This window comes from Trematomus bernacchii, unplaced genomic scaffold (assembly GCF_902827165.1).
Source record: "Trematomus bernacchii unplaced genomic scaffold, fTreBer1.1, whole genome shotgun sequence".
In the NCBI taxonomy this organism is placed as follows: Eukaryota; Metazoa; Chordata; class Actinopteri; order Perciformes; family Nototheniidae; genus Trematomus; species Trematomus bernacchii.
In genome coordinates this window covers 10,780,253-10,797,303 of record NW_022988043.1, presented here as the reverse complement: position 1 = coordinate 10,797,303, position 17,051 = coordinate 10,780,253, and the positions used below count along the sequence as shown (strand labels likewise).

The 17,051-nt window shown below is 41.6% G+C and overlaps 1 protein-coding gene across 1 annotated transcript; it reads left to right on the top strand.

The window, feature by feature from the left end:
- The first annotated feature begins 5,125 nt into the window (after positions 1-5,125).
- On the top strand, positions 5,126-16,678 carry LOC117473107 (LHFPL tetraspan subfamily member 2a protein-like). Its single transcript, XM_034118593.1, has 3 exons — positions 5,126-5,339; positions 13,231-13,935; positions 15,030-16,678. Exons 2-3 carry the CDS (start codon positions 13,524-13,526, stop codon positions 15,284-15,286), a joined length of 669 nt encoding a protein of 222 aa, XP_033974484.1. The 5' UTR covers positions 5,126-5,339; positions 13,231-13,523; the 3' UTR covers positions 15,287-16,678.
- Positions 16,679-17,051: the final 373 nt, after the last annotated feature.

Here is a 17,051-nt window from a genome sequence, read left to right as displayed (position 1 = left end):
ATGAAGGTAAGACTAATTAAAGCTGCAAGCAGCGTTGAGCGGGTCTTCGACGCTCCGCAGGCTGTTGTCCGTACGTCGACGTCAGGCAGATGTCTCGAGGACTCGGCCGTTGGCAAACGTGGGAAGTTGTAGGCCGATCGGACAATGTATTTAGGAGTTACAGCAGTATCATAAACATTGTGTTTGATGGAAAGTGATCAGTCGCCATGGCAACGGAATTTGATGACACCCCATAATACGCCTAGATGTGTTGAGGGCTGCATCGTTATCAAACCTGTGACGTTTTGGGCCGTTTGGAGCATGTTAACTGGAGTTATGAGAAAACCGTGTTTCACGGCGACCATGTTGTTACCATAGCAACGACATTTGACGAAATCTCAAAACTGACACATATATGTGTGTCGAGGGCTTGACGGTTAGCACACATGGGAAATTTGAACACTTTTTACCATTTACACAGGAGTTATAGCAATATCGTGCTTAACGGCGAGGGATGCGTTGCCATGGCAACAGCTTTTGAGGAAAACTCACTATTGTCATATTGATGTGTTGAGGGCCGGACCATTAACTGTCATCTGAAGTCTGGTGCAGTTTGGACCATTTTCCATCGAGTTATGACAACACTGTGTTTCATGGCGAGGGATCTGTCACCATGGCAACGGCATATGATGACATCCCATAATTGGCGTAGAGCTGTTCAGGGCTAGGGTTAAGGACAAAGGAGCCTCATTCACTTTACATTGGGGTTGTTTGCGTGGTGCAGACACGTAAATGTAGCAAAGTTTGTGACTCCACCACACACTGCGGTGTTAAGGAGTCGTGGTGGAGTCACGCATTCTGGTGAGACCAGGTTGGTCTTGCCACATGGCCTTCCCTTGCATAATCTCAAATATTTTGTATTTGTATTTAAGCTACAAACGTGTAACAGAACCATGTCATGTTTGTTGTTCTCTGACACAAAACATCATGTTGAATCAGTCAAAAACAAGATCATTGCCATTGGCATGATGACTTCTGGTTTGGAACACAAAGTTCTGTAAGTAAGTTTCACTTCTTTCGGCTGCTAAACCTTAACTGGTTTTTCACTTATCATCTTGTGTAATCTTTATCTTGTGTTATTTCAAGCTTTTAATTCAGATTGACATGTATGGTATGGGTGTTAGTGTCCCAACAATTCTGTATCTCGTGTAAGTGTATCTGATTATTGCAACACAGCAGCTGCAAGAGAACTATCGATTTTTAGCCGTGTGATTTCATGGATTGTTTATTTTGTTATAACAAAGGTCAAATGTTTCTCAGCAGAAAGTTAACCATCCAGTTCAGCAGTTGATATGGGAGCACCAAAAACTGAAGTTCAGGAAAGAGCCAACGCAAAATACTTCTCCGCTCATGTCTTCTGCTTTAATTCCCCACAGCTTCCAATAAATAGTTGAAAAAGTTGTTTAGAATGAGTATGATGCTTTAAACCAAAGTGTTAATGACTGAAAACCCTGGTTAACATTCAGTCATGTGATTTTTTTTTTAAAACAAACAGTTATCAGAATCAGAATCAGAATATAATTATCATACCAGTATATGCACTTGGCTACCAAAACATGAATAGAGTGTGGTTAAAGTATGTGTGTGATGTCATGTCAATAACAACAGAGTAAAAGGGTCAGGGTTGGGACAAATGTAATTTCCCCTTGTGGATTTATAAAGTATTTCTTAAATCTTTAGTCTTAATCCTAAACAATTGAAAAGTCTTTGCTAAGGAAAGGTAGGGAAAGCTTGTGTTCAAATATTCAAAAAGGTCAAGGAGAAAAATGAGCCATCACAATACTGCAGATAGCTGCATGTCCAAAGAAAGTTGCCATTGAACAAAAAGTAAATAAATAATTAAATTACGATGGTTTGTGTAGTTATAGTACTCAGATCCTTGACTTACTGTGATTAAAAGTATCAAACATCAATGCAAAGATACTTTTTTTAATGAGTAATATGAGCAATTATTTCCTGTGTTCAAAATCCTACTTAAGTAAAAGTACAGGAGTCTTCATAAAGTATCATATGCTGTCTTGTACCTTGGTGGTACTACAGAATATGTGTTGTGTTTCTACTTGAATCTCTATGTACATAAATGTTTTTTTCTGTCTTTGTGAAGAAGTTTGGTCCAAAACCTGTTTGTTTTTGTGTGCTCTATGCAAACATAAAAAGGGGAAACTAACATCACCCTTTTCAAAGTTAGATCTAAACATCAGAGCTAGAGATGCTATGAGATACAAGACCACAGAGATGTGATTAGCTATGATATTGTGATACAATCATGGCGTATCTGCCCCTGAGGTGTGAAAGCATTTAAAGACAATGGTGACCTGATACAGTATCTTCAGTTTGATTATTTTTCATTATTAACTTCTAGATGATGACCACAGTGTTATCCAGTCTTGTTTATAGTGCTTTATTGAACAGGGAATGGGGGCCAAGATTGTATCAAGAGACTTTAAGCCATTGAGTTAGGACAACACCGTGTTTCATGGCGAGGGATCTGTCGCCATGGAAACGGCATATGATGAAACCCCATAATTGACATAGTGCTGTTGAGGGCCGGACCAGTAGACATCATCTGAAGTCTGGTGCAGTTTGGACCATTTTCCATTGACTTAAGACAGCATTGTGTTTTACGGCGAGGGATGCGTTGCCATGGAAACGGCATACGGTGAGATCTCAGATTTCACGTAGAGCTGTTGGGGCATGGACCGGTGATATAAAAGTGAAGATTGGGGGACGATGGGACTGTGCCCATTGGATTTACAGCGACACCGTGTTTAATGGCGAGGGATGCGTTGCCATGGAAACGGCATATGATGACATCCCATAATTGGCATAGAGCTGTTGAGGGCCGGACCATTAACTGTCATCTGAAGTCTGGTGCCGTTTGGAACCTTTTCCATTGAGTTAAGACTACATTGTGTTTTATGGCAAGGGATGCGTTGCCATGGAAACGGCATATGATGACATCCCATAATTGGCGTAGAGCTGTTGAGGGCCGGACCATTAGCCATCATCTGAAGTGTGGTGCAGTTTGGACCATTTTCCATTGACTTAAGACAACATTGTGTTTTATGGCGAGGGATGCGTTGCCATGGAAACGGCATACGTTGAGATCTCAGATTTCACGTAGAGCTGTTGAGGCATGGACCGGTGATATAAAAGTGAAGATTGGGGGACGATGGGACCGTGTCCATTGGAGTTACAGCGACACCGTGTTTTATGGCGAGGGATGCATTGCCATGGTAACGCCATATTAAGTAACATCAAATTTGACGTAGAGCTGTTCAGGGCCGCAGTGTTAACCATCATGTGAAGTTTGGTGGCGTTCTGAGTATGTCAGTTGGCGTTATGACATCGTGTTCCATGGCGAGGGATCGCCTAGCATCGAGCGAACGCGAACTTTGGCGCCAATTCACGGCTACGCCGTGCGAAAGAAAAAAACTTCCGTGATAACTTTGAATTCCCCATGTCTCGAGACGCTACCCGACGAATTTCGAGTCGTACGGATAAAGTCCCTGGGAGAAGATAGATTTCGTGCGGAGGACGAAAACGCGATAAATCGCGTTTTTCCGACGCCAAATTCAAAATGGCCGGCTTCCTGTACGTTATTTTATACCCCTCCAAGAGGCTTTTTGGTTTGTCTCCGCACCCTAGATATGCGTAGCGAGTTTCGTTCGTTTACGTGAAAGTTAAAGTGGGGGGAGTTTACGTTAAAAACGGAAGTGGGCGTGGCCTACGCAATTTTTGACGCAAAGTTCCGGAATCAATTACACATCTGAAGTTGCACCAATTCTGACGCGCGTGCAAAATTTGGTGAGTTTTCACATATGTTGCGGGGGTCAAAGGTTTATCGGTCGCTGCGCGACCGATTTCAATAGGGTCTTCGCCGACCTAGGTCTCAGACCCTAATTACAGGACATTTCATTCGAATGGGTTACAGAGCTTGCCATAAGGCTTAAATAACAATAAATAAGAAACACCAGCATGGGTAATTTAGGGCATTAATGATTTTTTTTAAAGGCTAAAAAAAGGTTTAAGAAGAAGAGAAACAAATAGAGGAGCGATAAGGATAAAGAAGTACGTTTTTAAGATTTCATTTTTAGCAGAAGAGTTTACCATTAAGTTGATTCAGATTTAAAGCAAGTCCTCTTCAGCTGCAGTATTTGAATTACATTTTGTGATTTTGCTTCTTCATGTTTTTAGTTTGGACTCTTGGATCTGTAAGCCGACTGCTTTATGATTTAAACCAGACTTATCGACAAGGAGGAATATTTTAAACATTATTCCAAAACACACCAGAGGCCAATGCAGAGAGCTGAAAAGACCATTGTTTCCATTCTGCACAAAATAAAAGCATGAACATGTTTAACAAACCTGTCTGTAAGGATATTCTGATATTCCAAGTGACTCTAAACAGATTCTATATGGACTTCCTCCAGAAATGTATCACTGTCAACATTTTACCATTGCTTACAAGACACACACATCCTTCAAAACATGCAGTTAGGGCCCAGTGACATTCACTGTGTGGTTAATGTCTGTAGCTCAAGAAGAAATAACACAGTTTATTTTCTACAGGAGACACAGTTTAGGATTTAAAAATGTTTCTGGAGCCTCACATGAAGAAAATAATGAAGTGTGTTCTCGTGTTACTTAGTGCTGCCTAATGAAGCTAAACAAAGCTACAGTAGAGACACTACTGTTTTAGTTCCAAAGCCATCAAAACATATGGACATGAAAAATAATAATAATGAAATACAAATTCAAGACCCTATACCTGGCATTGTTCAAAGAGTTAATCAGGTCAAATCATTCATATTTAAAGGATGTTGCTTTGACGTTTTTCAGTATCTTATTTTTGCCTTTGACCTGTGAGAAAATGCATTGTCAGCTTACTTATAAGTAGGCTACACTGGAAAAAAAGGAGAACTTGAAACTGAGAAAAAGCTGAAAAAAAAGCGTGACTAAATTAGCCTGGACAAGTTTCATGGAGTTTTTGGGAAGTCGCGTTTCAGGAAGTCGTCATCATCTCTGACATCATCTTCGCAACTTTGCTTATTCTTTCTCTCTGACAAACGGAGTGGGGGAAGGGAGAAGTGCGAGGGAGGAGAGAAGGGGAGAAAGGGCGACGTCAGACGTCAGACGGTGGTGGGATGGCTCAATGTGAGGGGAGAAGGAAAGAGAAAACGTCCTGAAGAAAGGAGCCTGGAGTGAATGAGCGCTGGGCTGCACGGGGAACACAGCAGCGGTTCAAAACAAAGGACGGCTTCTTCACGTCGGCTGCAACATCACACCACGTCGGCTCTGTGAGTAGAAGACAATGCGACGAGGAAACACAATGTAGCTCTTTTACGTTAAGATTTCACACATCTCCTTTTTGGCTGGTAGATTCAACTCGTGTTTCTGAAAGTGTCATTTACGAAATGGTCTTTTTTCTGATTGACATACAAGAAGTCTAGCTGACGTTAAAGTTATTCTAACTGTCAGAAAACCTACTTTAAACTTTTTTCTCAGTCAAGCTCCTCTTTGCATATCTATGTATTCCCAACTGTTATGGAGAAAGTGTGCATGCTTCATTGATTCAGATGCTGAAGCAGCCACCTACATACCATTTGAATGGAGGTAGTTGATGAATGTGGATTTGGAGAAAGTGACATTTCTACAACTTGGTGTTCAGGGACACCATCTTGCAGCATTTGACACCACAGCACAGTAGCAATTAGAGAAATCTCCTACACTAGAACCCTAACTATAGCATTTTTTTTGTTATTTTTACTTAATCCATCTTTCACATGTCCATGCAACAGCCCTTTTGCTCTAAGTTTCTCTTTCCACCACACAAGGCCATGTCCTTGAGGTGCAGGGAGGAGGTCAATCTGTGTGAGAGCCACCCATGGAGCTCTCTGCCTGACACACACTGCTCTGAGAGGGGAAGTGGTGCTACATCATAGACCAAACAAAACCAGGAAAAGGTTCAGTGTTTATACTAGCTGAGTTCAAGGACAAACTAAAGTGACATGATGAGAGGAGGGAATTATCACCACCCATTCAGTGTGCTGTTACACTTCTATACTGTGACAAATCAGAGTTTTTGTATTAAATATAATAAATTCCAGGACTGATTTTATGATGAAATTGTGCTGTATATTATGTAAGTGGGATTGCTCTCACCTGCCTCCTTTTCCTAGAATTAGTTTTGACAAGCGCAAACTTGTCAATGCTAAATGGATGGAGGGAGATTTTATTCAAAAGTGAAAAGAAAAATGCTGATGCTTTAAAAACTGTCTTGTGGCTATATGTTAACTGGATTTATAGAGATGTTTACCAGATAGAAGAAAAAATGGATTACTATGCCTCTTCTGTGATTTATTTCGTTCCCTGTATTTGGAACATCAGCAGAAAGTTAATGAAGAAGAATCCATGAAGAACTTGACCGTGATTTATGATTACAACTACCAGAGAATTAAAGACTCCTTGTATGTTATAATATTTACTACTCATTGGCAGTTCTTCACATTGTTGCTTAGTTTCTTACTAGTTATTTTACGTTTTAGGTTACTTGATGAATTTCCTATCTTCTAGGACACTACTGTTCCTCTCCATCTTGCAATTTTGAAATTATCTGTCATGGATCCTGAAGTTCAGTTTTCTGATTTACTGATCTTCTGCAAGTTTTCATATTGTATGGAAACCAGCAGCTACCAGTATAAGCAACTTTAAGTTAGTAATTATTCAACGTTAACCAAAACACCTGTGAGGTCCTTCAAACATCACTGTAAAAGGAACAGTATAGAGTTCTTAAGAAAAATAAGAAGTGAAAAGTTGGCATCCATCATCTTAAAAACAAGCAAGCATAAGAAAAGAGGATGGGCTAGAGCAAGGCCATGTCATTCCTGTCTTTGTGTCAGTGAAATGTGAGGGTCACTCAGGGGCTTTGTGCGTTACAGAAACTGTGGGGCCACTGCAGAGTCAGCGCGGGGAGTGAGGGGCCGGGGTGTTGCGCAGATTGAATAGGTTAGGGGCTACAGCGACTTGCCTTTGAGAATGAGTGAGTGCATTCTGGGCCAACGGTGGCATGTCTTTGAGAGCTGAAGAGTGCGTGAGGGGGCCGGTGTCGGCATGTCTTTGTGCAGCCTTTGTTTAAGTTGAGTGGCACCAGATGAAGTGGGCCGATTTTATTCAGGCTTTTTGGCACAAACACATGCACACAAACGGGCTTGGCTGATACTTTCCTCTCGGGAAGTCGTGCGTTTTGATGCGATTATAGCTTGGACAAGTGAGCACAGGATGGCAGCTTTCACAGTTTATGGCTGTATATTTATTTATATGTTTGTGCGTCAGTAAAGTGGGTTGTATTGTTTCAGCACACTGGTGGAGGGCTCATCACTTGTTGTGTACATCATTTCTACAGACCCCTTTTGTCATCGAAAACCTCAAGCCTCCTCGTTGTATTTGAAAGCTGAAACTTCTGGCATGTCTTCAATCTTAATACACAGTCAAAGAATAACAACTAATGGCTTTAAACATCTTGAATTGTTTTATAGTGTTTAATCTGTCTGTTAAATACATCTAAACTAACTCCAGAGCAAAAAAAAAATGCTTTTGATGGCTGCAATCACTCACAGAAGTTATGAGACACACAACTTGTGGTAAGTGTTTATCCATGGGAAGCATTATCCCTCTTGCAAATCTTTTATTCACTGTTTATGGAGGGCTACCAAAGCAGTGGCTCACATGGTTATGCTTAGCAAGAAAGAGCTCTTTAGGATAGCAGCTTGAGTTGTCTCACATTATCTGGGGAAATTGAGAGAGCTAAACGTATCTCTGTCTGTTTGTTGTGTTTTGCAAGACTCTTTTGTCTTCTCTCCTCTGTGTGTAGCACACTGTGAGAGCAGGTGGATGTTTGCCTCCCTAAGGCTTAGGTGTGACAATCAAAGGGATGTACAACTCATTAGTTCCTCGTGCAAGTTCCATCCTTTTGTTCGAAAGGCTTTGTTCTCTCTACTTCTGATGGTTCGGGTTTCTTAAGTTCACAGATCTACTTTCACACTGCTAAGGGTTCATGAGGCATTTCTGCAAGGTATGGGCGTCTATTCAGACTGGTGTTATGGCTTGCCTGTTCTTACATCATCCACTCTGCCATGCCAGCACAGATACTTTATAAGGAATGGGAAGCCTTCCCTTTCCAATGAATATGACATTTATTGAGATATTGAGAGTTGAGTGTGTAATGGGTGTGTGGGAGGTTCAGTATTCAAGCTACATTGCTTCATTCTCCCTCACTTCACCTGGAGCTCAACGGCATTCTTTTATGAAAGAGGGATATGTTTGGTCCTGCCCAACTCTGACTGTTTCATATCTCTTAGGTTTTTGGATTCTTGGAGATACTGATGGAAATGAAACCCTCATCAGTGGCCTGTGATTTCCTCACCATACACATTTTGTTTGTGTAGCTGTGTGTAGCCTGAAGATGGTGAAGCAGCCTCTTATGTGGTTTTGGTTTGAGGGCCTTCCTCCTGGCTGGTCCAGATGCATGACCAGAGCAGACCAGCTTAGGGAACAGATTGCCTTGGTTTGAGGTCTCTGGTACAGGATATTTGCGTCAAGAGAAAATGAGCTAATCGAGTCCTCCCAGCCCAGATCAACTGGGGGTTCATCGGATCTGGGCGGTGGATCTAACAGCTTGAATACATTTTCCTAAACAGGGACACGCTCTTGCCATTATAGAGAAACAAAAGAATTTCCATCATCTCTCAGAATTGTTTTATTTTTGTAAATCAGTGGGATTGTTTATCTCAAACTCTGTGTCTCACCTCTTTGAAGAACAATCTGGGTCAACTGAGCTTCAGATCTCTGCACCACCCACCTTCAGTCCTCATTCACTTTCACTCTCAAGAGCACACTACAGCGGCCGGCCCTCATTACCTCAGCGCATTGGCATGCTACCAGAGCCTTTGCTGATATCTCGGACCAATTACTCTAGATTTACTACTCAGTGGGCTCCTTTAACTAACGGCCAACCGACTGACCCTCATATGCTTTGAGGCTTTGAAAGGGCTCCACTCAAACTGACGCTTCATTAGTAGACATGTTATTGAGCATATACTGTAGGGCTGCCTGGCCAAAAGGTTTTCACAGCCAAACCTGTAGTCCACATGGCTGGCTGCTGGCCCGTGGTTTGTATTTTTTGTAAATTCCAAAAGAGGAAGTTTGTCTCAGAGCAGCAAGGACACTGTTCATGTTGGCCGGCTCAATGAAGGTTTGGAGAACTGTGTGTAAGTTGGCTGCAGGCCTTCACTACATGCATATAATCCTGTGTGGCAGCACTTGGGTTTTTGTCAGGACATGAAAACAGTGTGGGAATGAGCTGGTCCAGATCAGATGCAGAACCACATTACTCCTTTCATCTTGTATAGTATCTACTGTATCATCCGTTAACTAAGCATCGTGGAGGATTCATGAAAGAAGCACAAGACCCCATGACCGGTCAGTGTTAGTGATAATGCATATCTATGTCGGTGTCTCCACAGGCACATGGAGAGCTGCAGTGAAAAAGATCTGACAATTCTTTAAGATACATATCTATCAAAAGCAACTTGGAGGCCGAGACCTCTCACCCACAGCGCCTTGATCGCGGGGTTATGAATAAGTCATAATTCTGAGTGTCTGATGTGCCGTGAAGTGTAAAACACTCCTCCCTCAGCGCTCACTCAAACACACAAAAAGTCTTGACCTTACCAAGGAAGTGCTGTTGAAGCACTTTCCCAGAAGTCTGTTTAACAACCAGCAAACAAGCGGAAAGTATTCATCACTTTCAGGATGTAGTGACCTTTCTGCTCGCTTAATGACGAAGCAGCATGCACCCTAACACGCACATACACACATGCAAGCATGCTAAAACACACACACAAGCAAATCACCAGATTTCTCAAACTCAAATGATTTTAACACCAAAAAGTGCTAAATTCATATTTAGATGATCAGCTAATATGTAGCATTTAAAAACAACTGATCCTTTAAATAGAAAATAAATATGTTAATTGGGTTATGAAGGTGTTAGAATCATAATGTTCATCCTCGAAGACAACATACTTCGTCTAAATTCTCTGCTCTTTACCCCACTAATACAAATAAAAAGTCCCTTCATGTTTCCCCCTTCCTCTGAGTGCAGTCCTCTGTGAGACTCCAGAGAGCCGTGATGAGGTATGAGTGAAGATATTTCCTGTAAGTACTGGGGGAGATCACACACTGTGCCTTCTGACTACCTTGACAAGGCATGTTTAGGCTCCATCCCGGTAGTTTAAAGAGGCAGAACTGCTAATTTGAGGGCATTGTAGTCTCAACCGAGAGCACCATGCCCGGCCTGGAGGGGCTATAATCTGCTGTAAACAGAAGACTCAACGTTCACTGAGAATCCAAAACTGTTGAAAGGGTGGCTAAAAAACTAAAACCCATTCAAACAAACATAGGCATTTACACACATATGTTTATTCAGGATGCACACACACACAACATCAGTAATTGCTGTAATGCTAAGGTTTGCTTGAAATAGTGCTAAAAGACGGTCAGGCAGAGTGCGTGCTGTTGTTGAAACCATTGAAACTTCTGCAGAATGGAAACTTTGATGACAATAAGGACAGCTATGATTTTGAGAGGAGGCCTGGAATGGACTAGAATAGAATAGGGCACACCCCAAACCACCCTCAAACACATAAACACAGTTCAAATATGAACATCTGATTATATTTCTTGTTGCTGTCATTCCTGGAAGTAGAAACACAAACGCAAACATGTTTCTTCAGACATTTTTTTCTATCATTTTGGTGGAAACTTGCTAGAAAATTCAGATTGAAAGACTTTTTAGCAGTTTATCCTGACAATGCATGAATGTCATGCAGTTTGACAGACACCAATGCTTCCTGTTTGCTTCCTGCTTGTTACGGCCGTTTCCTTTTTTGGCTGATAATAATGTCATTGTAGTGTCTTTATCCATGTCTGCTATAACATTCAGCTCAGTTGAAACTGAAATGTACTCCCTCAGTTTATCTGGGTGCAAGCTGGGTAATTATATGTAGACAGTGTATTCTGGCTGAGGGTTCTTGAAATCTCGAATTAGGATGCAAAATGGTAGAATGAGAATAAAGCAATGTTAAGCAGAGACGTTCCTGTGAAATTCTGCTAGAGCAAAGTAGATGGTAAGATACAAACTTGACGGTGAATGTTAGCATCAATATCAAATTCAAGACAAAGCAAACTGGAAGCACAACAAACCCGTCACAACTACAGCAGAACTCCTTAAAAACACAACCGTGAAGTGCAGACATGAGTAAATCCCGCTGAACTGAGTTATGCCCACATCTTAAGTGTTTCACATCTCATACCTTAGCTCTTTAGATGTTGTCATGCCTGTGACTCTGTTTTGCTGGTTTCTACTCGACCCCGGCCTCAGATGAATCAGTCAGCCTTTTAGCTGCATGAGATAATGCTCCTAGTTTGTGGCCAGGGAATTGTGACTCAGATCATATCAGACAACATGCAGGATAGTGTTCATTCCCTGCAGATGTAGTGGGATGATTTACCATCCTGACTGGAGGCGTGCACGTTATGGATAACCTAATACCACATTCATTCCCCTCAGGTCGTCAGACTGACTTTTAATTAAGGTTTTTGGACAGAAGTTTTCATCACCAACAAAATGACACATTCAGTAAGAATGAGAGCATTAACATGATAACAGTCAACTCATCTGTTTAGCTGCCCTTCCCTTTTAATGTGAAAGCTTTGAAGAATTGCTTTCATTTTATAGTTAACAGCAACTTCTCTTTCTAGAAAGAATATCCTGCTACAAACCTCACTGTCAGCAGTTGAAAGGGACCTTTACTTCAGTAGGAAGAGCTGTTTCCCCCCATGGGAGAATCGATCGACAAAACGGAGCTTTGTTGGTGGAATTGAGAATATGGACAGCATCATCTAATTACAGAGCAGGAAAGATAGCTAAATCCATGCGGAGCAGAATAAATCAGTACATCATCACAGATTTTTTGAAGTTGCTTTAACAAAGTTATAGCTGGGAAGATGACCTCTACTGCATCCTCTGTTACAGAGAAATTATACTCATGCTGATGGGAACGTCACAAGACAAAGTAATCCTCACCTAAAAACAGGAACAATCCTCAAATGAGATTAAACAAATAGGCATTTTGCTGTGATAATCCTTGAATTAGATTCTATAGATACTACTAGCGCTATAACAGCAGAGTCAACCTTGCTGTGTTTAAACCCAGATCCCACATATTTCCCTGTGTGTATGATAATGCTGGATGATGACATCAGAGGGTTTCTTAGAAAGCCTCGGTGCTCCCATGAGACCATAGCTGTGTCGAGGCCAGTTTGGTCATGGCAACTGTATCATAACATAGCAACAGTATCACAATCACTCTGATTGGGACTAATTTACGCTCACTCAAATACACAGACTTCCACCCTGAATCAAATTCAGACACACATGCAGCATTGAGCACTCAAGTCATCTGTTACAAGTTATACTTTTTTTTGTAATCAAGTATTGATTGCTGTTGAATAAAGAACAAAGACATTTGATTTTGATGCAGACTGTAATTTGAATAGTGAACTCCAGTTGGTGTGACGTGTGTGCTTGCCCCTGCAGTTAGGATCTGGCATGTTACCCTGTGTGTTACTGTGAAATGTGACATGCTGTAACAGAGCTCTGCGCTGATCTGTGCTGACAGCTGCTCAGTTGCAAAACACACAAGGCTCCTGTCATTTCACAGATAAAATCAATGACTAAAAGGCCAGTAGTCACAAGTAAAATGAAGACAGTATAAATGTGCAGTTTTGTGTGTGATTCATCGTCCAACAGACATCTGAAAGTGTTGCTCATGCTACACTCGCAGCTGGCTGAATATGAAGTAGCTTACCATGGGAAGATGTTGGGTCCTAATGGATGACAATACACATTAAACATCCTGTGTAGGACAAACACGAGGGAGTTTGATGATTCATGGTGGATGGGAAATAATTTGCTGTTCACCCTTCTTATCCTGTGTCAGGCGTTTCTCCCCCTTATCCCCCCTTTCCCCCCCTCTTCCCCCCTTTTCCTGTCAGTTACTCCTACTTCATACTGTATGTTTACAGATTCTGCTTGTCTCTGACCCTCTTGTGTCTTTGTGTCTATAGGTGTGCTTTCTCAAACGTTACCATGGCTGAGGGAAGCTGCTTCGGTGCGTTGTAGCTGTTTGGGATGACCAGAGCCAGACCTTGCCTCATTAAAGAAGAAGAAGAGGCGAGAGCAAAGAATACCGACTGAGAGGGGGAAAAACATCTGCTGAGAGGATAAGATCAGAACAGGGAACCTACTGGAACTTTCTCTTTGTAGTAAAGGAATTTAAACTCCCCAGTATCAGTCAGTTGAAGGGTTCAAGAATTATATATTTTTTTACTTTGTGACCATCTCAGAAAGAGTGAGCATCATGTGCCATGTTATTGTAACCTGCCGCTCTATGCTCTGGACACTACTCAGCATTTTGGTGGCCTTTGCTGAGCTTATTGCCTTCATGAGCCCTGATTGGCTGCTGGGATCCCCCCGCTCGGACTCCAGTGCGAGCGGGGCGGGCGTGGACTCGGGGGAGTACCGGCCGTCTCTCGGCCTGTACAGCCGCTGCCTTCGTGTCGGGGCCCGGGGAATTGGGGTGAGCTGCGGGCCCTACGCTCGGACATTTGGAGAAGTGGCCAGCGGCTTCTGGCAGGCGGCCATGTTGTTTCTGGCAGCAGGGATCTTAGTTCTAGCAGGAGTCGCTTGTATCTCCATCTTCAGCCTGTGCTTCCAGAGCATCCTGAAGAAGAGCATATTCAACATCTGTGGACTGCTCCAGGCTATCGGAGGTGAGATGTCCGTTTGAGTTTATGTTTTTCATCAACTTAATCAAGTGTTCATTAGGAGTAGACATGAAAGATTTGAATGAGATAAAGAGATATCCGACCACAGGGCCAACAGGAAACCTACAGTAATATACATTATTTGTATATACTGCAAACAACTTAAGAAACTCAAGAACTTGAATTTTCAAATGTGCAAAATTACATTTTTCTTTCCTTTAGTTAGTTCTTATTTTGCAATATATCTTAATTTCAGACATTTAATTATTGTGTCCTTCTTAAAAAAGGCTGGTGGACTATGTGAACACTAAATACAATGGACATATGTACTTTTATAATAATGTTGTCACCAAACTGAATGAAAACTATTTCCAGACAAAACAAGATGAGGATCTCTGATCAGACTTCTGTCAAACAAAAATCTGGATCAAAATTATCAAATATTTTGTGTTAGTTAAGTACATTAGAAGTTAAAAAATAAATAGATTGGAAGTTGCTACAATAATCCTACCTGTATTTTTCAGTGACTGAGTTCAGGAAATGTAGGGAAGAGCCATGGAGAAATTCAAAATGCTGAGCAGCTGGATTGCATTTATCGTTGCTAATGCTAATAATCTAGGATCCCGGACACAGAGTTTATAGTGGTTACATGTCTATACAAGCCTATGATGGTTGTATTATCATGCCTAGCCTTCAGGGAATGCTTGTGTTGTTATTAAGTTTGCAAGTTGAAACATCTACGTTTATAAATTGTCATCTAGCGGCGTTCCTTCAAAATGTTCCTAGTTGTAGGTTGGATATTCCAACCAAACCTCTCCAAGTCTCCTTCATATTTCTACAACAATGGCCACAGGTGTGTTTGATTGCTCATGTCTGTCAAGTAGGTAATCTATCATTATGTGACATCATTGTGAAAGCGGTCGAATGGGGTCTTTCCTGTCAACACAAATCAAATGCTTGTCAGCTGAAAAATACATGTATTCTTTCCCAGAGTTGAGTCACCATGTTCCCAGCTGCACTGTGATCTGTTTGTGCTTTCTTCCCCGATGTTTACGCGTACGTGACTAAACCACTGGTCTCATCCTCTGCTATGCTTCCAGGCCTGTTGCTGATGGTGGGCCTCATGCTGTACCCTGCTGGTTGGGGATCAGAGAAGGTGATCAGCTACTGTGGCGCTGAGGCCTTGCCCTTTAGGCCGGCCCTCTGTTCCCTAGGCTGGGCCTTCTACGCCGCGATAGGAGGAACGCTGGGGTCCTTCCTGTGTGCCGTTTTGTCTGCACAGGCTGAGATTGCCACCTCCAGCGACAAGGTCCAGGAGGAGATTGAAGAAGGGAAGAGTCTAATCTGCCTGCTCTGAGCCTTCACAAAACCTGGGGAAACCATCCTTGGTGTCTTTTCTCTTTTACACACATTTTTAGATCTCAGTGGAGGAGAACAGACATTTCTTTCTGCAATTTTCTTTATGATGAGATCGCTGGTTGTTGAAAAGATCGAAGCCCTGAAAACAAAATATTAATATGCAGATCACGCTACCAATATCATCCTAGCTAATGATAAACATGGACAAAGTAAAACGTATATTTCCCTTCTACAGCTGCAGGTTGAACTGCCAAAAATGCTCTTGTACAGCAGCAGGCTAAAGAACATTACCTGCAGACGTATCCAATGTTTTTGAACAAGATAGTGTTTATTTTTCTAATTATCTTTGCCATAAACAAACCACTGTGCTGGAGAAGCAGGAGATTAGTTAAAGAAATCAGTAGTCGATGAGTCATTAGCATTTTTGTGGACAGGTTAATGACTGCAAGTCAGTGCGTATGTTTATAACGTCATTATAATGTTCATTCACACGGTTCACCTGCAAAACGTAACAAACCACTGAATACTAGCAGATGTGTCCATTTAGACTCCCAACAAGGGCTTGGGAGGGTGTATGTCTGGGAGTGTGTGTGTGTGTGTGTGTGTGACAGACATTTACTGTTGTGTTTTCTAAACTTCTTTATGATCTGATTGTGTGGCACAGCAGGACTCTAACTTTCCATATGCCACTTAAGGGATCATTCACTTTAAAGGTGGTTTCCCTGTTAAATGGATTGTTTGTGGGTCTCTTGCAGCTTATTAACTGGCAGAGTGTGTGTGAACAGAACCGAGACTCGCCATGTGTTTCTCTATGGTGGACTTTCATGAGGAGATAAAGCAGGCTGCACCAGAGATTATCACGGGTTACCTTACGACACAGCACACAGACGAGATCTGGTTTGTAAAGATGCCCAAAGAACCGGTTACATTTTTAAAAGGCTTTGTTGAGCTTTTGCTAAATGAATACGACCTGGGTTTTCAGTGAGGCTTTGATTAGGGCAGACCTCTCTGTTTTGTTTGGTACTTTTGGAGATCAGAGTATTGTATTTTGCACTTGGTTCTCAATTCATTTCAAATTGCTTCATAACTTCCTAACCCCCATCAAGTTGCTGTAAATGTAACATCATGTGATCACTTTTATTATTTGTAGATAAGATGTGCAATAATTCAACTATATTGTCTCTGCTGTGAGAGAGAGTGGGCTGAGAGGATGAGACGTTTCTAGTCTGTCTGTGCTAAAATGTATATGTTGACTGTACTGTTTTGTTACATTAACAAAAGGGTAACAGCATCCGTGGCACATTGTATAATGCTGCATGTATGAGGTTGATATGTGTGAGAGATCTGTCTGTACTTTGTACTCGAATAAACCAGGCCTTCTTTAAATATATCTGTGATGAGTTTTAAAACATGTATTTTTCTCTCGGTTCCTTTTTTCATTTTGCTTCCCTTTTAAATCAAACTAAGGAAACACTGACACCTAGAGACGAAGAGTAGACGGAACAGAACATTTGCTTTCCCCCCCCCCCCCGTCCGAGATTCACAAGCAGAGATGCAAGATGCATGCAAAGTTTTATTACATTTACTTTGGCAATCCTCTTAAAACCTTACCTTAATGTAAGACGTTTTGGTTGAATTACTGTCGACTTCTGTACGTTCAAACAGAAAAGAGGGATGTTTCATTTGAAAGGATTACTTAACTCTGATCTGAAGCAAATATTTCAGACAATCTTTTACACAGAAAAAAAGTTCTGTAACTTTCA